Source organism: Diabrotica virgifera, chromosome 2 (genome assembly GCF_917563875.1).
Source record: "Diabrotica virgifera virgifera chromosome 2, PGI_DIABVI_V3a".
NCBI classification, from domain to species: Eukaryota; Metazoa; Arthropoda; class Insecta; order Coleoptera; family Chrysomelidae; genus Diabrotica; species Diabrotica virgifera.
This window is the reverse complement of record NC_065444.1, coordinates 278,575,643-278,602,987: the sequence shown is the minus strand read 5'-3', so window position 1 is coordinate 278,602,987 and position 27,345 is coordinate 278,575,643. Positions and strand designations below refer to the sequence as shown.

The 27,345-nt window shown below is 32.4% G+C and overlaps 1 protein-coding gene across 2 annotated transcripts in view; it reads left to right on the top strand.

The window, feature by feature from the left end:
• Positions 1–19,454, top strand: part of LOC114331986 (terminal nucleotidyltransferase 5C) — a 430,826-nt gene extending 411,372 nt beyond the window's left edge. For both annotated transcript variants that reach the window (XM_050644688.1, XM_028281679.2), the window contains exon 5: positions 3,285–19,454. In XM_050644688.1, coding sequence (XP_050500645.1) covers positions 3,285–3,648 — 364 coding nt within the window. In that variant the 3' untranslated portion in view covers positions 3,649–19,454. The remainder of the gene's footprint in view (positions 1–3,284) is intronic.
• Positions 19,455–27,345: the final 7,891 nt, after the last annotated feature.

Genomic DNA, 27,345 nt, shown 5'->3' with positions numbered 1-27,345 from the left:
CAAACGAAGTACAAGGAAAAATAAAAGAGAAGGGAAAATTATATAAAAAATGGCAAGAAACCAGATCCGACACAGCTCTTCAAAACTATATGGTGGCGAAAAAGGAAGCGAAAGTAGCAGTAGCAAAAGTCAAAGCAGAAGCGTATTCAAACCTATACGACCAACTTGATACCAGGGAAGGCGAAACGAATATATATAAAATAGTCAAACAGAGAGCAAAGAAAGCAAAAGATTTTAATCAGATTAGATGTATCCGAGATGAAAATAATAAAATACTAGTTCACGAAAAGGATGTCAAAAAGAGATGGAGAAAATACTTTGACAGCTTATTAAATGAAGAATTTGACAGACAGCCTGTAGAGTCAACGGAGACAGTAGCAGCAATGGTCACCAAAATAACAAACGAGGAAGTGGCTCAAGCGCTTTAAAAAATAAAGAAAGGAAAAGCGGTAGGACCAGATGATATTCCTGGGGAAGTATGGAGAGTATTGGGAGAGGCAGGAACAAGGTGGCTAGCAGGTTTATTTAATAGAATTATGGAAGTTGGACAAATGTCAGACGAATGGAGAAGCAGTATACTAGTACCTGTCTACAAAAACAAGGGAGATATACAACAATGTACAAACTACAGGGCTATAAAACTGCTTAGCCACACCATGAAAATATGGGAAAGAGTAATTGATAGACGGATACGTGAAGAGACCGAAATATCCGAGAATCAATTTGGCTTTATGCAGGGCAGATCAACAACACATGATATTTTCATTGTAAGGCACCTGATGGAAAAATACAAGAATAAAGAGACCAAGGCTCATATGGTATTCATTGATCTTGAGAAAGCATATGATAGAGTTCCTCGAGAGATTCTGTGGTGGGCACTCAATAAGAAAGGAGTCCCTGGTGAATATGTAAAGATTGTGAGGGATATGTATGAGAGAGTAACGACTAGTGTTAGGACAGGTGTGGAAGAGACTGATAAATTTCATGTGAAAGTAGGATTGCACCAAGGCTCAGTGCTTAGTCCGTATTTATTCTCATTAGTTTTGGACCAGATAACAGCGAAACTACAGGGTAACATTCCATGGTGCTTAGTGTATGCTGATGATGTCATGTTAGTAGGAAATAGTGAAAGAGACAGAACAAAAATGAACAGTGGAGACAAGCTCTGGAGGAAAAAGGTTTAAAACTTAGTAGGACAAAGACAGAGTATTTGCAGTATTCATTTAAAGATGGAGTTACTACAAATAAAATGGTATCTTTGGATGGTGAATTGATTGTAAAAAGCAATAGTGTTAAGTACCTGGGATCGGTATTACAGAGTAATTAGGGCTGGATGGATGAAGTGGAAGGAAGCGAGTGGTGTGGTGTGTGACAGGAAAAATCCAATGAAGTTGAAGGGACAATTCTATAAAACAGCCATAAGACCGGCTATGATGTACGGAACTGAATGTTGGGCAGTGAAAAAGAAAGATGAACAACGAATGCATGTGGCGGAAATGAGAATGCTTAGATGGATGAGTGAAGTGACAAAAAAGGATAAAATTAAAAGTGAGTATATTAGGGGAAGTCTAGGAGCGTAGGTAGAGATGGTTTGTTCATGCTCAAGTGGAGACGATAATCACCCAATACGAAGAATTGCTGAAGTGCAGATTCGTGGAAGGAGTAGGAGAGGAAGACCAAAGAAGACGTGGGGAGAGACGATTAGACAGGGCATGTTGGTAAAGGGGATTAATATTGATATGACCCAAGATAGAATTGTATGGAGAAATGCAATTAGGGAAGCCGACCCCGCATAGGGATAAGGCAAAGAGAATGATGATGATGATGATGATGCTGAGAATATCCTACATGAGCCACACGACAATTGCGAAAATCTTGCGGAGGATGAACAAGGAAAGAGAGCTTATACTTATTATAAAAGAGCGAAAAATACAATATTTTGGTCACATCGTAAGAAATCAAAAGTATGAACTGCTCTAACTTATAATCGAAGGCAAAATCAATAGCAAAACTAGCGACCCACTAGTGGGTAGCAGGCGGATTTCAGGTGGGTCGCGGCGTGGCTCTTACAGTAGCTGTGTAGCGTACAGTGACCGTGTTCCTTATTTTTTTTTATCATCATGGTTGAGGGATGGGTCTCGAATATGAAAAAACATCAGAAGGTGGGTCGCCAGACATGAAAGGTTGGGAACCACTGTTCTAAACTAAACTTTTTTATGAAGATGTTGTCTCATTACACTTATTGCAAGTATTATAAGAGATATGTGTCAGTCTTTGGAGCTTGCTTGTCTACATTTCTTGTCTCACGTCGTCCATCACAAGTCAGTTGCATCGCAAAAGGTATAATTAGTATAATAATTTAACATTTAAATATTGGTATTTGATTATTGTACTTGGTATATTCTAGCTCTTAATTTGTTTAAAATATTAATCTAAAATATGCAATTACTTCACGTATTACAATACTTTCTATATTTTTCTGTAGAATTTATAGGCTATAATATATTATTTACACAATACAGTTATTTTAGTAGATATCTATATAAACTGTTAAATAACTCTTTATAACACTCACATTAATTCTCATATTATGATTAAATTTTAGTATTCTGTTTAAATAACATAACTTTCGATAAATTTGTGGTGAGTATCAATAATAAATATTCTTTATATCGTTATCAATAATAAATAATTGATTGTTCATAGAGAAATATATAGTTGTTAACGCTGCAACATTGTCTCGGCATATTGCGCGTTTGTCGTGCTGTTATTTTGGCTCAAAAGTCAAAAAACAGCTATTTTCTTAATTGTTTTCTTCTTTAAATGTCTTCGTTTCGATTTCGAAGGTTGAAAAGGTAGATAATGATGGTCGATACAGTATGCAAGAATAAATATGTATAAAGAAACAATTATAAAAGAAAGTAATGAGTTGGCTTTGTTCATACATTGTTGTCAATTGTTAAAGAGGATATATCACTCACTATTAATTGCTTGACAGGGATATCAGGGCATAGTCTGCAATGGGTTGTTGGGGACCTGTAAGTCAGCAGCTCCGAAGAAGAAGATTCTTTCTCAGCTCTCATTCATGATGGACCTTTTTTTCTGTTGTCTGCTTGGTCCATCAGGGTTCGCCTCCGTCCCATCTGCCTCATGCTTTTCGTTAAAGTGTTCTGTCCATCTTCTTAGTATTTCTTTCTGTTCTGTCAGTGTATTACCCTTCTTATCTCTACATATAAATATAAACGAAACAAAGATTAAACAATTAAATTTTCTTTTTGTTACAGGTATATGTGCTCCAGGTTCTTCATAGACTTTCCCGACATCTCTCAGCAAAGAGGCAAGTTGGAAAACTACCTGTGGAACCACTTCGTAGAGCCCGACGAAGAAGCCCTCCGCCATCAGTACCTAATGCTTCTCCACGACGTAGTCGAAGAATCGACAGTGTGCCTCATGGGCCACGAGAGACGCCAAACGCTCCAGCTCATCAAAAACCTCGCCTGGCAAGTCCTCTACCAAGACCAGCAGCGCATGATGACCCAGCAGCCGCCGCCTCTCGTCTACGCCAATGGAATCGTCTACGCTCCCATCATCCAGACCAACTGCTATTGCACGTGCAATACCACCTGGATGCCACAGTGCTGTTCGTGATGTGCGATCATGGACGAACACTACCGACTGGAGAGCGATTGGTGAACTCCATTGGTTCGCTGGTGTGTGTGTGTCGGACTATGTAGACGCACCTCGTACATGGACTTCAGTGGCGTGACTTCAGTGACGAAACGGGCGTCATTGTACTGTACGTTTTTAACAACCATTCCAAAATTTGTAGGCCTTTCTGGCACAAAAGTAGGAAACAATTCTGACAAGACAAAATAGTATTTTTAAACAAGACCTTAAATAGAGAAAACAATATTAATATCAATGTACAAATATTATAATTAATATTTAATCTTAGGTAATTATTTATAAATACTTTTGCCAAAAAATTAATACTAAAAAAATACCGCAAAAATACTAATCGTTTTTTGTAGGGAACTTTGTATATTTATTCTGTCTTAAGATGACCAAACTATCAAAAACAAATTGTATTTACTCTTTTTAAAATTAAAATAAGTTAAAATTAAATTAAGCAAATAAAAATGATAAAAGTTTTCTTAAAAAATATCGTATTAGATTTTTTTTAAATAGATTTATAACTGTAATAAACATATTAGGCAAGAAGAATTCGTTATTAGAAAGTATATAAAAAAAGTTTAAAATGAAATACTTAAGAAAATACTTAAAAAGAATTGTCAAGGTAATACATTTTCTTTCTGAAAAATAAAACGTTTTTACAATGAATTTGTTAAGCATTTGTTTTTTATTCTCTAGTTTAAGTACCTTGGGGAACATCCATAAACTACGTCGTAAAGCATTTGGACTGTTTAATACCCTCCTCGTTAATCGTAAAGCGTAGTTTACAGTCGACGCCCCCCTTATGTCGACGTCGTAATTCATGGCCCCCTTTTCAGTAAGCTTTTAAAAAATTCAATGAATTTCGCGATTTTTTAAAATTAACATATAATATGAATAATTAATTAAGATTATTAATTCATTTAAAAATAATTTAAGTAATTTAGTAAAAAAAATGAACATTTTATTTACTTAGTGAAAATACATAATATATAAATTAATAATAATTTTAAAAATATTTTTCTCTTCTCAACCAATCGGTTATGCCATTAATAATATTATTTTGTTGTTTTTCTGTATTTTCTGTGTGGTAAGTTACTTCAAGATCTATATTTTTTATGTCGATCCATTCTAAATATTCAGATTCATCAGAATTTTTCAGAAAACATTTTCTTCGAGAGCCATCTCCGCGACGGAGGTCGGCAATCATCATAGCTATTCGGACTTTAAGGACGGCTGCTCTGAAAAGTTCATTTGATGTACATCTGTATGATTCTCTCAGGTTGCGCAGCCACGATATTCTGCGTCTCCCTATGTTTCTTTTTCCTTGAATCTTTCCCTGCATAATGAGTTGGAGTAAGTTGTATCTCTCTCAAGAAGCATGAAGTTTCATATTATCTGTATTTAGTAATTTTTATTGGAGGAACTTGACTGCATATTGAGCGAATATTCCATTTTTTTAATAAAATATTATGTGGTGTATATTTTCAACCAATATACTGTAGAACTATACAGATCAAAATTTTATTAAAAAAAATGGAATATTCGCTCAACATGTAGTCAAGTTCCTCCAATAAAAATTACTAAATACAGATAATATGAAACTTTATGCTTTATTACAAATACATGTTGCTTCAATTGGGATTGAACTGAAGGTCAGTAACAACCGTAAGGAAGCTGAAAAATATAAATGAATACAATTTTTAATAAAAACATTGCATTTATATTACTTAAAATGATATTTCATTTATAAAATTGATCACCTGCATTCTGCATACATTATGTAGTTTTCGGCTGTAGTTTTGTTGAAATAAAATATATTACATATTCAAACTTTACGTTTTACATGATTATCTGATATTTTGAATAATGCTGCCATCTGGTAGAAGCTAGTAAAAAATTATATTTACAGAGATAATAACTACAAATTTAAATACAGCAAACGACGTTGAATGTGCACTCATACCCCCTCCCACATACTTTCCTGTCATATTCCAACGTAATAAGCAAAGACCTCTTTCCCTCTTCTCTACGACGTAGTTTCTAGATGTTCCACTTGGCTATTATCAGCATCTACTGAGTTTAGTCCGTGACTCTCGAAAAAATGCTCTGATGCTTTGCCTGCACCATTATAGGTGTATCAACCATGAAATTTCTTCAGGCCTTTATCTTCAGCTCAGCAGGGTAGAGGAAAATCACCAATTATGGAATACCATTTTGTTTTGGGGATATAAAATAATATGTTTATAGAAATGAAAACAATTTAATGTTATGACACATCAGTCATATATTTTTATGTAGTAATTAAAATCCTTCTATTAAATATCTTAATTAACAAAAAAAAAATCGAACAAAAAAACAAAATTCCAAATGAGTAACCAAATATGCAATAGGTACCCTTATATGGAATATAGGCATAAATCAACATATCAAAAACAAAAATAGACATAAAGATCTGAGATCAAATAAATTTAAATAAGAAAATTGTGAAAAATGAAAGAAGTAGCTTAATTCACTTGCAGACATCACAGATCCATGTACGAAACTCTGGACCAGCGCAATCATAATGAGCCCACTTCACTTAATCCACTATTCCATAATTAGACACCAACGACTGTCCATATTTGGATTTGTACATTAGCTCAAACTAGTATCAACATTTTTTCAAGTCGTAATGTTTTATTTACAGAAGGCCATAAAATATCAAAATAAAGGTACTATTGATATACGCAATAGCATAAAAAGTCTGTATTCATTCATAATAACCAATAATACTCGTTTAATATATTTACCTTTGAAATGTTCTGCGAGACGATAAAACAAAACGTGCCTGTCAGACACTTATCGTTCGCGCATCTGACACAGAGGTGTGAATACTTTAATAACGAGAGCGACTGAAATTGTAGTGCGCTTCCAACTTTATTTTCGGAGAAATCCAGGAATTCCATATTAGGACACTATTCCATATTTGGTTACTTTCTTCTACTATTGTTAGAGGTGTGAAATTACATAAATAAGGGATCATATAATAAAAGAGGTAGATTCCTTGTTTATGGAATTCTACACCTTGAACAATCACACCCCTCTGAGCTGAATATTAACTACTCTCTTAGACAACAGCTAGTACTACTATACATATATGTATTATTTATATGATGCAGATTTTGAAATCTTCTTTTTACATTGTTTGCTTTGTAAATGATCAATATTGCGTTAATATTTTTGTTTTAAATCAATTAAGCTATTTCAACAGGCCACCAAGTTACAAAGTTTCCTAACAAAAACCATACAACGTCACTTTAAAAACAGGGAGCAACGGCACTATTCATGTCAGATTTCTTTCCCATTTTTGGACTTTCAGAGACCGGACTATTATCGAAAACTATGCAGAGCCGTCTTCAGAGAATTTGTCGAGATGTATTAACTTTGTACGAAGTACAAATTGCTCATCTGGAAGAAAAGTGTCACAACTCAAAATAAATTTTTTCAGAGAGACAAAAATGGTGAAAATGGAGAAAAAAAGTGTAAGAAGCAAACCAAAAAAACTATGATGTCTGATTTAACAAAGAAAAAATATAAAAATTTTGAGTTATGTCGCTTTTCTTTTAAAAATTTGTTCTATTTTTTAAATATTAACCAAAATACCTAAGGCACTTCTCGAAATACAACAGTTTCCGTGATAAATAACGATACGTTCACGTCAAACAACAGAGTGCCATAACCCCAAAAGTGTCATTGTTCCGGAATAAAAATATTCCTTTTACTGTCAAATGAATAATGACACTTCCGTCATCTTACAAAGTTGGAAGTTAACGTCTATGTGACACGTTTCCTGGTAAAAGTATAGGATTTTTTGAGTCAATTTAACAAGATAACTGGAATTCTGCATTGTTTGAGTTGTGTCACTTTTCTTCCGGACGAGCGAAATATATGCGAGGTAGGTCGCCTTTATTGTGTTTTTTTTTACAAAATTAAACAAGATGAAATGTTCTAAAGTTTTCGGTATAAATAAGCATTGTACAGGTAACAGAAATTAACTGGATTTTTTACTGTATGTCTAGTGGATCTTTTAAAATTATGATCCGTTTAAGTTTCTTGATAATCTGTTGCTCTTTAATAATGAGATTAAGTCCTTAAACATTTTAAATACTATTTTTAAATATACTTATAGACAAAATATAGTCGGGCTCTAAAAGTTTTCTGAAGTTGTCTTGTTTTAAAACATGACAATATTATTATCTGCAACCTAACCCTTTGGCGCAGCTTTTTCTTTTTTTTTTATGACGAAAATTGTGAAATGAAATAAAAGTGAATAAGTTATCTGGTAGAAGGAAACGGAAATTATCTCCAAATTGATCTTTTGTCAGTTGGTGAATATTGCTACCACTCTACCAGTAGGCGTTAGAGAATTTACCACTGGTAAATATTTCTACCGCTTTATCTGCACACTAAAAGAAAAGTGTTTCAAGAGAAAAGCACTTTTTTCGAACTTAATTTCTGATTATAAATAGAAAAACATTCTTTGCATAATGCTACATTACTTTTTGGCCGATTCTTATTTCTTAATAAATTACGTGATAGAAAAAAAAACGAAAATTATGTCCAAATTTATCTTTTGTCAGGTGGTGAATATTGCTACCAGTAGGCGTTGGAACATTTACCACTGGTAAAGATTTCTACCACTACATCTACACACTAGAAGAAAGAAACATTTATTTAAAACTTAATTTCTCATGATATATAGAATAACGTTCTTTATATAATGTTACATTATTTTTTGGCTGTTTCTTATTTGAAGTGCAGTTACCACATCTGGGGTAAGGACCTTTGATTTTGAATTTTTGGACTAACTGAAATTCCGGCTGTTTGTTAGATCAAATCATTGTATTCATGTCACAAATCATAAAAATTGCCGTGTATTCATGAAAAATAATTACAAAGTTTGTAAAAAAAATATTAAAATGTGTTGGCAACGTTCAATAGATTGAAATAACTTTCAGAAACTACTTTATTGTGTCAAAAACATTTTTTACGCTATGTTTTAAACTACTACGCTTTTTATTTTCCAATATTGCAAGGAATAAATTAATAAAAAATTTAAATAAATTGCTAAATAAATATAACAATAACACCGGTAAAGTACCCTATATAAATGCTTATTGGTAGCTATCTTTACCGCTCAATACCATCGATCCTTTGCAGCAGTACTGTTTGTATTTTCGGTCTAGTACTTATTGCTATAGGTTAGAAAATAACCTTAAACAACATAGGTAAATATATCTACCACTGACACATTAGCTGGTAGCTATATTTACATTTTTTTAATTTACCAGGGGCAGCATATTTTTTAAAATCAATATTTTATTTTTCCAATATAAAACAAGAAAAAATTAATATTAACATATCAAAAATGGTTTAATTCATATATTCATAAAATACACAAGTTCAATGGTTTTAAAAGTGAACCGAGATTATTGGATTATTGAAGAGTTTGCAAATTTTATGTATTGCGATAAAAGTAAGTGAAAAAGCGTTAAAAATATTAATTGAAAATTAACAATGTATGCAGGCGACACAATACCATTTATAATTTCGATTAATTCATTCAGTAAACCAGCGAAGGCCTCCATGCTGTGTACGTGTATTGGTGGAGCCTGGCTATCGTCATTTTTTAATGTTTTGAAAAGCGAGAGTTTAGAATTGTTTAAATTTCGCATTAAAATATAAATAAAAAGTATAATGTTCCTCTTTAACAAACATAGCAAAAAAACCCAGTTACATATCTGTTACACCACATTCTTTTAGTTTATATACTGTTATCTATATCAAAATCACTTTATCAACATTTACCTTAGCGATATAATTGTACATATTGACTTAATATTAATATTTACTACAAACTGTATTTTACAAAATAAAAATGTATATCAGACGTACGTACGTAAATGTTAGAAGATAAAGCATAGGGCCTAACTGTGAATCGAGATTGTGATACAAGAATTCATCGAGAAAAGACCAACGAGTACATATATGTAGGTCCTGACGGAAAAGTGTAAGTCTGGTGTTGACAAAAAAATTTTATAATATTTTCATTAATTTGGTTGTAATACGAGCGGGAATGTAAAGATATCTTTGATTTTGTACTATATTGAGTTGACTCATATTGAGTTACATAAAACCAACAATAAGTGCCACTACAGATTTTTCCAAAATACAGGGGTTTTCATTTGTGTTTAGCAAACTTACTGAAAAACGAAAATTGTACTTTCATTTCCACATTTCTTAAAAAATTCAGCTGAATCTTGAATTACCAAGATCGGTCTATCATTACAATAGTAAATAGTAGCATAATGTTGGAGAATTATGACCCAAACTGAACTAGTTCTTTTAGATTGTTATTATTGTATTTTCCTGTTTTCCTAGGATCGGAACTAGTAATAATGATTTTCAAAATTTTGCCCATCGGTGCAGAGAGCAGAGAGAGAAGGTATTTGGAAAAAAAGAGCGGAGGCTTACTTCTCCTACTAAGATAATTACCCATAATTTCGCTGCGTTGGTCTGCCAATGATAGGATTTTCGAAATCATTAGTAGTTTTGCCAAAGTGTGTCCTAAACGAACTTATGTACAAGTCTTCCATTACATATTTCCTAATTTTTCCAAAAACTAGCCAATTAACAACATGTGCATTAAACGTGTAATATATTTATTTTAAATTTTATCCTTTTTATTATCTCACCAATACATCATCTATAAAAGCCTTATTTTTTATTTGCATATCTAGCTCTGATGCTCAGTCATGTTCATACATGGAATTTGGTGAACTCTATTCCACCCTTTTCGTGTACTACTTTTAATCATTGTTTGTTATGTTTTCTTTCAATTCCTCTTTGTCTTCCTTTCGTACTCCATCTAGGAACCTAATACTGAGAACTTTCGTATTGATTGATTTTTACCTTATCTTGGCATCAATTCGTGCCATACCTAGACTGTCCCTAATACTCATTCTCAATTCTATCCTGTTTTGTCACTTCATCGATCTAAGCATTCTCATTTCTTTAACATGCATGTTTGTTGTTTTTTTCTTTATAACTGCACAACATTCAATACCATGCAATAGCTGAAATTTTAGAATGAGCGTTTTAGTTACATAGGAATTTTTAGTTACACAACATAACCCTTTTTGGGAGGTGAGAATCTTATAAAGACTTCTGGGAATATGTTGAAGGCGTGTTGGATTCATCTCGCTACTTCTAACCGTAGTGAGCCGCCTACCAACTAAACTCACCCCCTCTTTCTCCAACTGACTAGGCTGGATCCAAACTTAGCTGGCTGAACTCTGACCCATCGGCATACAATATAACCTAACCTACTCTTCGCCTATCTTCATTTTATCCTGTCCTACTTCTACTCACGCATTTCCATCTACTTTCTCACTGCTCTGTATTGTTTTATTGATATCTTCGGCCATTTACATTATTTTTTATATTTCTTTAAATTTGTTTCAAAAATTGAATAGCATGCTGCAGTGTCAAATAGGATATACTGATCTAAAAGGAGGGCAGTTTCAATCTAAGCAACTAATGACAGTAAAATAATAATTATTTTCACAAATAAGTTGTTTTCAATCATTTGACTTTGTGATATGACTATTTGAGTTTGTGATATGAATATTTGAGTTTGTGATACGAATTTCGAAAACCCCTGTATGCAAAAAAGTTTAAGGTACCCATACATAAAATTTATGTTACCACGGTTATAGGTTTACCGTCAAAACTAGTGAAATTAAATCGTTTTCAAAAGCTGTTAGAGGTTTGGAATTTACTTAATTGTTACATTTTGTGATAAAGAATATGTCACTGAGTGCTTGTATGGGTAAAAACGTGAATCATACTCCAAGCAAAGCTTCATATTTTAGTTAGGGTGTGTTTAGCCTTTGAGTACAATTATTACAGACAAATGATGAATAAACATTTTACCATTTCACTAGCAGTATCAGTGGCAAGATTAGCGTTGAAATATACCCAGTAGTTCATTAAAATTGATAATTTGTATCTCTTTACTTACCAGATGGAATTTAAAGACTGAATTTAAACAAATTGTTTTCCAGAGAGATAAATTATCATTTTTGGATAATCACACACCATTATAAATAAAAAAAGCTAAAATTCTTGTTGTCTGAATGTAAACATTAGAAAACTTATTTATTTAATATTCTACCATTTAGAAATCTCATGTATCGTTGATTTATCAGTAATAAATAGCTCGTTTTTCCTTTATTTGTTCGTTAATTGCTATATAGGACAAACTGCGTTTAACATTACACACAGAATACCAGTACATACAGTCGCGATTATATTTTCACAAATATTTTTACAGCTTTTTGATTATTTATTTGTACGATAAGACTATCTATTAAAATATGGAGCATTACTTTCTGCTATGAGTGGCAGTGGCTGTGAAAAAAATATAACAAAAAAATACGTTAATTTGGGTTGTGTATATGTGAAAGTAGCGATTAGAGAGCGATTCGAAAATATAGAAAGCAACTTGAAGGCTCCGTAGGGTTTTGCTCAATGTTTGTGCAGTTGTAGGTGCAGGTGAAAGATAATTATTTTTTTGATATTGTAGACTGATCACGACATAATAACAATTCAACGTTTCAATATAGGTATTTGTTGTGTATGTCATTCAATGATAATGCAGATAAGGTAGTTGTGATATTTATTCTGTGGACTCTGCACTGTAAATCCATAGTCGCGGGTTCAAATCCGACTCGGAAGGACCAATATGTAATATCCAATTGATATTCGATATAATATATTCGAATTTATACATTGGTAATATGCTTGGTCTGTCAGGTTTGCATTTTCTTGCGATTATAGTTCCAAATAATGATCCGTAACTGTTTAGGTGCGCTTTATTGATTTTGACTTTGAATATATTGTAGACATAATATGTATCTAGAATATCTAAAGTATATTCTTTTGTGCGAAATAATAAATACTTTCTCCTATCTGATTAGTCTACACTTTCAAAACCAACGTAAACTTTCATCTCGCTTTTTAAAAACAAACTTAACCTTTCCATACATGTCTCAATCTTATTTGTCCTTCTTCAGTTCCATTTGAAGAAGTTGAGACAATGCTTATGAGATATAATGATCCTTTTGGAAAGGAAAAGTTTGCAATTAATCCTTTGTCTTGAACCTGATATATTTTCCAAAATTTTATAGATATAGATGGTTAGCGTAGGTAAAACATATATAAAGTAATGAAATAAGCTAGACCTTAGACGATTTGCTATATGTATGTTTAAAAAGTATTTTAATAATGGATTTGTTAATATTTAACGGTTTTATAGTTAGAGATAGTGCTAGGTTGGTTGGGTTCGTAAAACAGTGTGAATTGGGCATTGTAACAAAAATAGCCCCAAGTTGGGCGCCAATGCTTGAAAATGTTGTTTATTATAGAAAAAAGACTAATTTGCCAATACTTGTGGTATAGTATGAAATATTCCAGTAAACAATTTGAATGTTATACAGCTTTTATTCTCAAATGCGTTAACAAAAGCTGTTGTAGCTGTTCAAAAACAGAAAAATCTGTTTCAATTGCGCAAATTTTTGTTTTATGAAAACAACTAACAGATTCCGTGAACATGCTTGAAGGAAAAATTTTTAAGTTGCTGATCTATAACTTCAAACACAAAATAATATATTTTTAAAGACATTTTTGTGTTTTCGTACTAGAAATAGTGTTCTAAACTTAAACTTAACTAAGAAAGTATTTTAGTGTTCAAAAATTTTATATTAATATTTACATATCATAAAATGAAAAAAGAACCACAAAAAAATGTACTAAAGTGACTGAAAGTGAATATAGTAATCTTATATAGAGGTATTCATACGAAAAACAAAAGGTTCAAGATGATAATTTTTTATCTACTATATTAACCGTATTTTTGACCAAGATAAAATTTATTATTTTTTTAAATTCCTTTTAAAATGATAACAAACTCTTTGTATAAATATAAATATTTTAAGTTTTAAAAGTGGATACATTTTTACTTAACATACCACACATACTATCCTGTTAATTTTTTGTTTAGGGGAGAGTGGGGCAAATAGTTCCTCAACATTTTTTAGACCAAAAATAACAAAAAAACGAAATACTCAAGTTCAATTTAATCAACCAGTAAGTGGGGTAACTATAGCAGAACATTTTTCTTTGAAAAATCTTCATCAAATCTCCTATTTTCTTTCTTTTTTTAACACTTTTCTGCTTACAGCTTTCCTGGCTGCTTGTGAATTTGGCTTTGGTGTTTTTTGTTTTTCTTTGATCAAAAGATAATTTGGTGTGTAAGTGAAAACAGTGCGAAACCATGCGAAGAACTTAAACTCCTTGTCTGATGAGTTGCCTGAGGTAGGATAGGCAGGTGCGTCCCCCTGGACTGTTTTCAAAAAGGATATCAAAAAGGCTATAAAAGGAAGATCATCCTCTTAGGATGTATCCTCTTAGGAAGTAAGGAAGTGCCTCTCTGTGGAGAAGGAGATCTTTGTTCATGGATAGGATCAACGGTTTCATCTTTCATCGTAGAGCATGAGACTCTTAATCTCAGGCCCGTGGATTCGAGCTCCACGTTGGACGCCAATGTAACAATCTGCAAAAATTAGTTCAAGAAAAAAAAGAAAGCTATAGAACCACTTAAACCAAAAAAACTATCAAAATGTGTAAAGTATTAAAAAAACCTCATTAAAGTAAGAGAAAAGGCCGATAAAACTGCGATATCTTCATCTGTAGTTCGGATTTACGCAAAGGCCAAAGTAAAAACATAAACCAAAGCGAAGAAATTGAATAAAGGAATTCTTACGAAAAAATCAAAGGCATCTTTGCCAAAGACCGCTAAGGCTGCCGCAAGATCACCAAAAGCTAGAAAAGCTGCTGCTTTTGCAATCTTCTAGTTTTATATGTAATATTTTAATTTTCCTTCATATACAGCCTTTGCCTACAACCTATTTTTATCAATATTTACTTTTACGTTTTTAAACTAATGATATTTTTGTGTGTTCATATAACTTTTGATGCATTTTTATACACAGGTAGTAAAAAAGTATTAAAAGGAAACTCATTTTAAAAATATACGAAAGAAAATAATAAAGTTTTATTCATTTCAGACCATAAACGTGGAGAAAATATGATGATGCCTCAGTAATAATTTTAAAAATTTTGCAGTGCATTACCGTATTTTTTATACTCTTTTACTACAAAGGGGACAGCAATTAATGTAGTCAATTTGCGCGTTCACATACATGTCTATTAAATCACAAAATCAATATTATGTAGTAGAGTATCATAAAGTGTGTACGTTTTTAAAGGGAGTGGAAAATGGTTTTATTTAATTTTCTTCGATTTGAAGTTACCACTATTTTATTATTCGGTTGTATTTAATATTTTTAAAGTATCCGTAATTTGACAATAGTTTCTGATGAACTCATTGGCACACTTAACCGCCCACCTTGTATTTCATTCAATTTGCAAAAATTGTCAATCTTGGACTAGTTTTATTCAAAATACGGTGAAAACTACCTTTAGGGAAAAGAAAACAAATAGAATTATTGAAAAAAAGTCGTTTACCAAGGGATGTTTAGCAAAAATCCAATGTTTAAAAATCTTTGAAGAAAATTCAAACAAACATCATTTTGAAAATAGTAGTCTAATTAAAAAAAATTATGAGTACCTATTAATAGTGGGTGTTGCCGCCTCTCTCAGGACTTCTTGGAGCCGGTTCGGTGATCCATTCATGATATCCTGGATATCCGATGGGGGGATATTGTGCCACTCTTCTACTGCATCCGTCTTGAGCTCTCCGAAGGATGTAAGGGCCGGTACTCTTGCTCTTATCCATTTTTTGATGTTGTCAAATGTGTTCAATTGGGTTCAGATCGGGACTGCATGCCGGCCATGGTAAAACTTGAATGCCGACCTCATTGAGATTCTCACGAATGAATCTTGCGGTATGACAACGTGCATTGTCATGCATTAACCTGTCAAGCCATGACATGGTCTTGGAGAACTTCTTCCACGTATATTTGAGCTTTCACACTGCCTCTATCGAACACAAGATCAGTACGAGCTTCGTAAGAGATACTTCACCAAATTATTATTGACCCTCCTCGGTAAGCCACTGTTTTGGTTATAGTGCATGGAGCAACACTCTCATTTTGACGCCTGTAGACACGCTGACGTCCATCTGGACCTCTTAGGACTATTCTGCTCTCATCTGAGAACAATATCTTCTTTCACACAGGATGTCATGAATGGATTTCCGAACCGGCTCCAAGAAATCCTATAGGCCAAAGGCGGCAACACCCATAACATTCATATTTTTTTTTAATTAGACTATGAATTTCAAAACTATGTTTGAATTTTTTTCGAAGATTTTTAAACATTGGATTTTTTCTAAGCATCCCTTGATAAACAACTTTTTTTTTCAATAGTGTTATTTTCTTTTTCTCAAGGGTAGTTTTCACCGTTATCTTTCATAAAATGTGGTCCAGATGGAAATGTGGTCAAGATTGACACTTTCTACAAATTGAAAGAAATACAAGGAGTTCGGTTCATTGTACCGGTGAGTGTATATTTTGAATCAAATAAAAAATTGTAATAGGTACATTGATTTTTTTGGAAGTGTTTGTATTTCTGGTACAGAGCCTTCAGGTTGCTGAGTAACATATAATTAATCAAGTATTTACTGACATCGCCCGATCGCAATAAGTATTAGTGTATAAAGAGTAAAATTCCATATATTTCTATATATTTTAGTGAGTTGTCCATCATATTCTTAATAAATCTTTCAACACAAGCAAGATCGGCAGTTGAAAAATTTATTATTGCGCAGATTTTGAGATTTGTTAAATCATCATTTGTATCTAATAATAGGCGTAGTTTTGGTCATGTATTTTTAGGTAAAATTAAATATTGGAATCAAACGGAGTTATAGTTTAAAATACAGTGTGTCCACGGTTGGGGTGCCCAAGAGGAAAAACTTTTTTATTTTAAATTTTAGCGAAAAATGTCATTCTTGATAAAAAGTTTTGCTTGTTATAAAACCCCATAAAATGAAATAAAATTCAAGTTTTTCAAATCCTGCTTAATTTTGTAGCCAATTTTATGTAAATCCTTATAAATTTTTGCACTAAGTTCGAAATCGTAACAATAATCTAGTGTTGCCAAGCCACAATGTAGCTTGTAACTGTCAACTCCGATAAATAATTTGCGAATTGTAATTTTTTTCGACCATGTTAAGTGTTTAAAAAAGAATTTATCTTGTGATAAATTTCATTATCAAAATTATTGGATTAATATTTATTTAATTAATAAATAATTTGATGATTCAAGGAGAACCACAAAGTCTGGCGTTATAATCCAGAGAAGCGAAAGGGTTGTTCTCCCAAGTTATTATTGTTACAATTTCAAACTTAGTGCAAAAATTTATAGGGATTTACATAAAATTGGCTATAAAATTAAGCAGGATTTGAAAAACTTGAATTTTATTTTATTTTATGGAATTTTAGAACAAGCAAAACTTTTTATCAAGAATGACATTTTTCGCTAAAATTGAAAATAAAAAAGTTTTTCCTCTTGGGCACCCATCCGTGGACACACTGTATATCTTTACTTGTATTTTTGTTTTAAGTTTATATATTCAGACTTTAAATACTAAAAAGTAGTCAAAACTTAGATGGACTATTTCTACGTTCTTTCTTCTCCATTTGAATGGCTTCAATTTGCTTAATTGCTACCAGGCTCCATGCTTACACTCCATACAATAATCTTGCATAAATGTATCTACGTTTTCTCAAATCGGTATCAAAGATCCAGTGATAGGGTGAAGTTTGTTTGCCTTCCCGGAATGCTTTGAGTTTCAATATTCAATTCCAAATTCAATTTCAAGTTTCAAATTTGGTTGATCAAGATAGGCTGTTGTCCAACAGTTTTCGCGTAGTGCATACAAAGATGATATTCCTGTGATTTAGATTCCGTATGAAGACTCTTATTTCTGTTGATATCTATAGATCCTCCTCCTCTTTAGTCCTAATTTCTTACAGAAGTATAATGACTCCATCAATTTTTTTTTACAATTTCCCTATATCCTTCTCTATCCTGAGCTAGCTGTTTAGCTTCTTGTAAACCTATGTTAATCAGTATTTGTTATTGATCCATCCAACGAATTGAAGAGCTTCCCCTAGGTTTTTTTCCTTCAACTCTGCCCTCGAGTATCAGTTTTCCATCATACCTATTCTTCTGGCAATGCGTCTAAAATACTGTAAATATTACAAAAACATGTAAGTACTAGCAAATGTTATAATAAATGGATATTAAAAAATGTTCTAATAAACATCTTTTCTAATTCCATTTTTTATTAACCACGGATTTAAATGCAGAGTTGCCAAAAGGTTTCAAGAATTCGGAGATTTATTTTTCAAATATATTAGGACCTATAAATTTTAATATAGTATAAAAGTTTTGATGACTCTGTAACGCAGACTATTAAGCACAAAGATTGTGTTGAACCAGGTTCTAAGGTTCTTTAACCAGGATGTTCTTCTCTTTGGACCTCGCTTTAGAAATATTTTTCCTTTCAGGGTTGCTTATAAGAGGGCATATCTGGATTTATTTCGCATAATCTGTCCGAAGTATTGTCCAAACTTTCGAGATTTAATAGTGGTCAGACCCTACATTCTTCTGGGGACCTTGTCATTTGTGACTCAGTCAGTAAACGGGATCTTGCCGATGTAGGCACATCTCAAATGCTTCCAATCTTCTGCATATATCTGAAGGTCCACGATTTAACACCATAAAAAAATAGTTCATAAAATTTTGATAACCTGTTGTAACGTTCTTTAAATAAAACTAGCGGTTCGGATGTATATAAGTCTATTTTTTATTTACAAGCTTACAGTTCGACATTATCTTATGAACTAACTCTACTTACAACAGCGTGCCTATTTATACCATAAGTAGGTAATGCATTATTTGTAGAAAAATCGAGAACGACCTGCTCATCTCTAGCGTCACATGGACTGGCCGCTGCTCGCACGTCGGCTGTTCGTCGGCGGAACTCTCTAGAGTATACCGAGTTGGAATCGTTATTCGGGGTAGGTCCGAAATAACTTTTTTCGATACAATATTTTATACCTTATAAGGGTAGTAAAACTATCATGCTCCGTTTGATTCTCACAGGAATGTAATAGACTGTTCGGTGACCTCCAAACATAAAACCTATTAAGTACTTATTAGCGAGGGGATAAAAAGAGGAGGGCTAGTTCGATCGAAATTGAGGACACGTCGATCCTGTACATAGAGACAACTCAAACGTAGAAAGATCTCTAATTTCGATCGATCGGGTATAAAGATTTAATGTGAACTTTTCGTATTGACCCTGTAACTGTATTTTTATGAGAGAGTTGTTCTGTAGGTTAATAAATATATAATGTATTTTATTATATATCATAAAGAGATCGCCAGTTACGAGGGGATACGAGAAGTGTACGTTACTATATATGTAACTATTTTTTGAGTCCTTAGTATAGGATTCTGCTTTTTTAAGTTATGTACTATATTATTAATAAAGATAAAATGTCTATTTTGATTGAATTATATGTATGTTATTAAGGGCTTGATCTGTATATTTTTATTGTTCCATTGGCCCATTTAAAGTATATAAGATCTCAAAAAATGTTAAAAACCCAATAAAAATATATAAAATATACAAACATTTCTGATTTTGTTGTTTTATTCTAAATCCTTACCTTTTATACACGACCAAACTTATATACAGTTGAGTCCGCGAGTCTTTACCCGTGCATCATTAATACCTGGCGAGATAAAACACATACTTTTTATCTAGCATCATTCTCTTCCACGCATGAAACTAATGACAAACCAGCTGCCGCCTGTCATAGGGCTTTTCATTCAAGTCATTTGTTTCGAGCTTCTGTCATGTGTCACATAATATTAATATATCTACGTCATACGTTATTGGTATATATCAAGGATACAAACCAAAGACGTATAGCCCGGGAGGTAGTGTCAAATTTGACAGGAGCATTTTAGCATGGCTGGTTTCTTTTTATTTAGGTAGGTGTTCCAAAGCTTATTAACAAATGATGTGTCAGCTGGCCCAAAACCGGGGATTTTAGACAAGAAAAGGTAAAATATGAAAGTTGATGGACAAACGCTACAACTTAAATGTCAAATATTTATATACGTTATTCAATACATTTGATAGCTTTGCTTACTTGGCTCCTACCTTTCACTCAAGAGATCCAGGTTCAAATGCTGACGCGGAAAATTCTTTTTGTTTTTTAAATTGACATTTTATTTTGAAAAATAATTATTTTTATAATACCACGTTTTTATTATTTATACGAGAGAATATAAAAAAATCTGTTTGTCTTTTATAGAATCGCAAACTATGCATTTTTGGTCATAATATTATGATTGATCTTAATAAGCAAATTTGTTGTACATGAACATCTGAAGGTTCCTGAGTTGGTAAGACCAATAATCTAAGTGGAAAGGGAGATATTATTTGTTATTTTTTGGACAAACTGTTTTTTCTTAATTTTATATGTTGTAGAACCGAAAGATACAACCCTAAATTTTCACTTTTCTCTCACCAACCCCCATTTTTTAATAGCAATCTAAATATTTCCCTATTCTCTATAATACATAAAAATGAATGTTTGTCTGTACCTATGTCCCTTATGGAATCGTAAACTATGCATTTGGTACGCAATATTTTGAATAAAGTATAGGTACGCAATATTTTTTAGTATTTTTTGGCTTTCTGGTAATTTTTAGGTATTAAACTTTCAAACATTATTTAGTTTTAAGGCGGTACGAAGTTTGCCGGGTCAGCTAGTTAATAATAAAAAAATATTCTTGGACTAGTATGGCAAAGATTAAAAAGTATAAATCAATAATTTATGAATTTTAGATTGTAATAAAAAAGCGTCAGCTGCATCATGTACGTTGCAAAAAATGTTAGCTGGCCAAGTGGATATGCCGTGGTATTATAAAAATAACTATTTTTCAAAATAAAATGTCAATTTAAAAAACAAAAGGAATTTTCCGCGCCAGGATTTGAACCCGGATCTCCTGAGTGAAAGGTAGGAGCCAAGTAAGCAAGTCTATTAAATGTTCTGAGTAACGTATATAAATATTTGACATTTAAGTTGTAGCGTTTGTCCATCAACTTTCATATTTTACCTTTTCTTGTCTAAAATCCCCGGTTTTGGGCCAGCTGACACATCATTTGTTAATAAGCTTTGGAACACCTACCTATGTAAAAAGAAAACAGCCATGCTAAAATGCTCCGGTCAAATTTGACACTACCTCCCTGGCTAGTATGACGTAGATATATTAATATTATGTGACGCATGGCAGAAGCTCGAAACAAATGACAATCGATGAAAAGCCCTATTAAGTAAAAACACATGTTAATTTTATCAACGATCTAGACTCGGTGCATTGAAAAGAGATAGGTACAAAGAAAGACGATTGGGGATGTTTTCACATATTTTAAGTACAATTTCTGACGTTTTGGTTTGTTTACTTTTGTGGCTGTCAGTTTGTTGAACTTTTTGCTGTTATTTTGTCGATTTTTTGCATTTTGAAGTTTTTTGTAGTATACAGTTGTATTCAGTTATTTTCATAACTAATTTTATATTGGAGTTAGAAATTTTATGATAAGTTTATGTTATTTTACGATAAATTTTGACAACGTACAAAGCTAACCTCATTGTTGACACAGTTAAGGAATGCTTGTGTTTAATGTTCCGCCAAAGTGAATAAAATAATAAAAAGAAAATATGTTATTGAATTTTTTTTATAAATTGTTTTGTAAAGTGACACTTTCTGTCACTTGCTGTTGCGTTTAGTAGATTTCCGACTTATTTCGTATGATCTAAATGATGACGCACAAGTAAAGACTCGTGGACTCAACTGTAAATTATATGGAATCACCATGTATTTCAAACTCATATTTCGAACGAATTCCGGTACATAGAGGGCGAGGAAGACAAGCAAGAACGGAAACTGCCAGATTTGTTGACAGATATAAAGGAGGAGGTGTCATGTTCTGGAGACACTGGAGAGACATTATGATCGGTAAAAAACTCCTTTAATTTTCATCCAAGGAACTTTAACAGCTCACAGGTATGTTGATTTGGTTCTAGAATCTGTAATTAAGTTCTGGAGAGGCGCAATGGGAGAAAATTGAAGTGTTCTGCATGTTAATGCATCACCATATGTCAGCACAGTGACTACAGACTTGTACACTTCCTTAAAGCCGAAGATATCACTGTTCTGGAATGGCCTGCTTGCTCACCCGACCTTAACCCTATAGAAAATTTGTGGGATATGATTAAAAGGAAAATTAGAGTTTGCCGAAATAATCTACAAAACACCGCATGGCTAGTACAAGCTGCTCATGAAGAATGGAACAACCTACCACAACAATGTTGAAAATTTGATTAGAAGCATGCTCACTCAAACTCAAGCTTGCTTAAGGGTTAGGGATGTTACCTCTGACTACAAAAAACATAAATAAATAAAAACAGTTAAAACGGTTTTACATTGAAGTTTTTATGCTATTGACTTTAAAAGAAATGGTTTCAATTTGTTATTTCAATTTTTTGTTTTTTATAAGGTTGGTTGTGTGTATATGTACTATCCAGCTTTTGAATTTGTAGAAATGTCATTTATTTATAACCCAATTAACACAGTCTACCTGAACTGCCGTCAATAAAAAAGCTTTTTCCGAGAAATCTCGAGAGGTGCGAATTTTTTTGTAAGGCTGATAAATCTTTTCATGGTAAATTAACGGAGATAGAGACGTCAAACTAAGCTTTTGAGGATTAACCCTTTCAAGAATGTTAACTGGAGAGGATTTTCTTTATAAGCGTATTTTAATGCACTTCACAGATATATACAGATACAGAGTGGGACAGAATCACGGAATAAATTAATTTTTTCGAGAATGGGCGATTTGTTATACTATATCATACTAGTGACGTTATCCACCTGATATTGATGATCTGGTCTGATGTTGATAAACGATAAACAAGACCATAAATTAAATTTGTCAGTGAAGTGGGGAATAGCCTTCTAATAAGTAAACATATCAATCTCCTTTATTGGAAGGAAATAGAAATACAGCAATCTCGTTCATTGGGAGCCTCAAAAACATCAGTAAAATTTTTTTGAAATTACGAAGTACTTAAATTCAAGTTCAAACTTCTATCAGTTGCTGATAAGTATTTTGCAGTTATTTTATTTTAAAACATTGTTTTTTAGTTGTTAATACAGCCCTATCGCCCGTCTTCCCATAAGGAACCTTCCTCATTAACAATTAACCTTTAACTACACGCGCTGGCGTATTTTGTACGCCAGATATAAGAATTCTGCTGCAAATACATTTAAAAATTTAATTTTTGACCTTGTTTATCTATCTAATCTATCACTGGAATGTGCTTTCGTTATAATCGGCGTTCTGGGAAGATCGTAATTTACAGTTTATTATTTGTTGTTTCCGGTGGTGGACAATATACGTCACGATTATAGTAATATAAGTACCTCTTTCAATTGTTTTTTACTCATTATGGAACAAAATTTATTTTTCTTTATAAACAATACTTTTTCTCATAAAAAAATCACATTTCAAAAATTTTTTTATTAGTAATTTTATTTATCATGGGATCAGATTCACGTTATAAATTCCAATTTGCTTACTGAGAAGGAACTCTATGTATTCGCTGATGCCGGATAAGGTTTATAACAAACATCTAAGTGTATTTAAAAAATAATAAACAAATCCGCTGTTTTTAAGTGTATACCCTTGTGGCGTATAAAGTACGCTACGCGTGTAGTTATGTTATAACTTGATGCGCGGGTAGTTAAAGGTTAAAGAAATATATTTTAGAATAAAACATGGCAAAAATTCTTATCGGAACCTGCTAGAAGAAGGTTTGATCTTAAATTTAGGTACTTGATGATTACAAAAATATTTTTTGGTTGTGTTTTGAGCCTTAAAAATCGCCATTTTTCGTTTTTTTAGTATTAAATTGTTTATAGCTCGAAAACGATCAACTTAAAGAAAAATTATAAAAGACATTTTTTGTTTCGAATGATTCAAAAAATCTAATCGGCCCAATTTTTTTAATCTATAAGAAAACGGTATTTTTAATTATTAACTAATCAGGACCAAATTATATCGCACAACCCTTGTTTTTTTATTTGGTCCATTAAACAGATCGGTGCAGGTCTCTACTTATATCGGGTCGTCTACTAAAAACAGTGACATTAGTGACACTATCCACATATGAAAATCTTAAAATTTGTCGGTAACACCACATCTCGAGTTGTCTTAAAGAAGCTTCAGAAAGTGTCCAGGCCTCTACTCCGTATAATAACGTAGAAAAAGGACTCTAGTTAGAATAAACATTTCTAATAAAAGTCTATCAAAACCAGTTAAATCAATTTATCTGATTTTTGCTATAAATCTCGGGATTGGTCGAAAATGTCTTTAACAAATGGCAGAAATCGTAGGAAGAATTGTTATGGTTAATTTATTGAGAGTTATTCCATTAGATTTTAGCGATTTGAGTGTACGTAATCATTGCAATTTATGCATTCTATCTAATTGAGGAAACCTCGATATCATCAAATGAACATACATAAGTAGTGTACATGTAGGTAATCTGTAAATATATAAAACTCTCACATTCCGCTATGTCCGAAGAATATCTGATAATTATGTGTGGAACAGTGGTGTAACCTTGATTGAATAGAGCAATAAAATTTTTTGTGTAATCAAAATTATGTTTTAAATAATGAAATGATAGGTACAACAAAATCAAAAATCAAAATCGAAAATTATGTACGTATTGTCCTTTTCATGATCATTTTTCAGTGCGTCACAAATGATAGGAAAAAGGGTAAGTCCGTGATAATACACATTTATGACATTTATTCTAACATGACATTTTAGTTAAATCTGACAGTTGTCACATTTTATTTTCAATTTAGAATAAAAACAGATCAAATGTGTTTCTTGCATTTATAAAATGGTATTTCCTTTGATTTGTATAGTCTTATAAATTATACAGATTATATTTGTAATATTATTATCTAATTAAAAAATATTATTTTTTTTAATTATGGCGCCATCTATCGACAACTAGAATAATCACAGAACTAGAAGTAATCACCGACGTGCCTTTTTTTCTGTCACATACAATTTAATGCGTTAGAAAGAAATCGAAAAACTGTGACGCACTGAAAGATGATCATGAGAAAAAGAATAGTATAAAGCAGTCACCTCAATGATTTTCATGAAAATTGATGAGTAGTTACAGGTTACCTCCAGAAACAAAAGTGGCTTGATGCCAACTTGCGTTTTTACCCTGGGGGCTGATCATTTTATTAAAATAACCCCATAAATCGATATAGGTACAAATTCTAATCGAAATTTGTTATACAAAGTTATTAAAAAGAAACGATACTTTTTGAGTTAACTCAAAAACTATAACTTTTTACAAAAAAGTTATTATAAAATTGAAGATAATAAAAAATCAAATAAATTTCTTGCTTGAAACACCTAATAATAATTTAAAGTGAGTTATAGATAATTGAATGTATATTTTTTTCGGTGGGTACTCAAATCTAAGTAATCAAGTTTAAATAAGGGGAAAACGATGCGTTTTTTGACATATATACTTTCTAAAAATTTGGCAAAGTACTCATAAGTATCTATTAAATGAGGTGTCAAAGAAGTTGATAGCATTATAATTTATGCTCCAAAAATGTTTCCATTCAGAAACCGAAAACCATCGAAATTCTAGAAGATGACGTGCATATCCGTCACCCTGGGAACAAAGTGCTCCCAGGGTCGACTTTGATGTTATATTCGTATTCAGCAACCCCAAAAATTCATCGAGTAATCTCTTTGCATCAACTGAGTGCCGAAAACCCCCTGAACTCCAGAAGATGACGTCTCGGCAGTCTGGGGATCGGTTGTCCAGAAGATTGTCCGGGGATCGGTTCTGATGAAGTATTTGAAGTTATTAATCCCATAAATCCCCGATTAATCTGTGTGCATCAAGTTAGTAGTTAGTACCGAAATCTCTCGAAACTTCAAATGACACGCCTTGCAGTAACCTTGTGCAGCAGGTATTCCTGCAACATCGGGCCCTTAATATACTAATTTGATTTGGATGCATTTTATGCACTTTAAAATACAATTATGCATTTCCACCCATTTTTCTATTGTAGACTTTTTTCTGACGTTTTTCATCCTGAACATAATGCAAAAAGTTGTCTCTAGGACTCTATACTGAATTTACAATCAAGATGCAGTAGAAATAAACAAACCAAGACACGTTAAATGCTACTAGGAGCACAACCAAATCATAATTTACTTCATCCTTAATGGCATTGTTTAATTCTGTGTTAGAAAGACTTTTTAGATAGGAAAAAATAGATGACGAGTTTTCGAAAAGTGAAAAGTTTTCGTGTTCGATTTTGATATTATTGATTAACTAAATTACAGTGAATAGAAGAACTTTGATTAGACATTTTGCTCTGGTTTCCATGACACCTTCTGCCTGGTAAGTAAATTTCAGTAAATACATTTATATTATATAAGTAATTTGATCATTATTCAATTTTATTTATTTAATTTAATCATTCATTTTATCAGACATGCAAAAATACTGATAGGTAAATACAGTAAAATCTGTCAATAACGGTAACTAAAAATCAAGGAACTATTGGCCGTTATATAAAGGTAGCTACTATTATCAGGTTTTGCAGTCTACACACTCCGTAAAGTAAAGTAAATAATATACACTCACCGGCACAAAATTCTGCTACCCAAAATTTTTGATTAAGTTTGATAATCTACATATAACTTTATTATTTGTACACCGATTTTCAGGATTCTTGCTTCAGTTTGTAGGTACATGTATTGATGTCGGTTTTAATTTTCCGGTAACAAAAATTTTTTGCTTGAATGGCATTAAACGGGGGTGAATGGAACCGTTGTATTTCCTCTTAACTTTAAAAAATTCTGTGGAAAAATTTTGAGGGCTGATATTGTTTCATACTCCTTTTGTATTATCCTGGAAGTATCACTAAGGTTTTGTTTTTTGAATTATCCGAATATCTCTTTTCTTGTAAGAGCTGTAAATAAAAACACTGCTTTGAAGGTTTTTTTAATTAAAAATATCAAACTGACCAAAATTAACAAAACAAAACAAAATTAACAACACAAAACAAAATTAACAACAAAACAAAACAATTCAGTAGCGGGTATGTCCACCTCTTGCAGCAACGACTGCTCGCAATCTGTTTGGCATCGAGTAAAGATGTGTTATCCTTGCCTCGGGAATAGCTCGATATTCCTCTACCAGGGCCATAACTGTACCAAATTTTCTGGAGGCCTAGGATGCAACGGGGGGACTAATAAATGTCGAAAATTTTTACCTAGAGTAGAGATAGCACCCTATGCATTCTCTGAAGAGCCTCTAACAAGAGGTGAAATCGTCGATAAGAGTGCTGGCCGCGCTCTCTAACCTAAGTAAAAATTAAGACAGTTTTGGCTTCGCATTG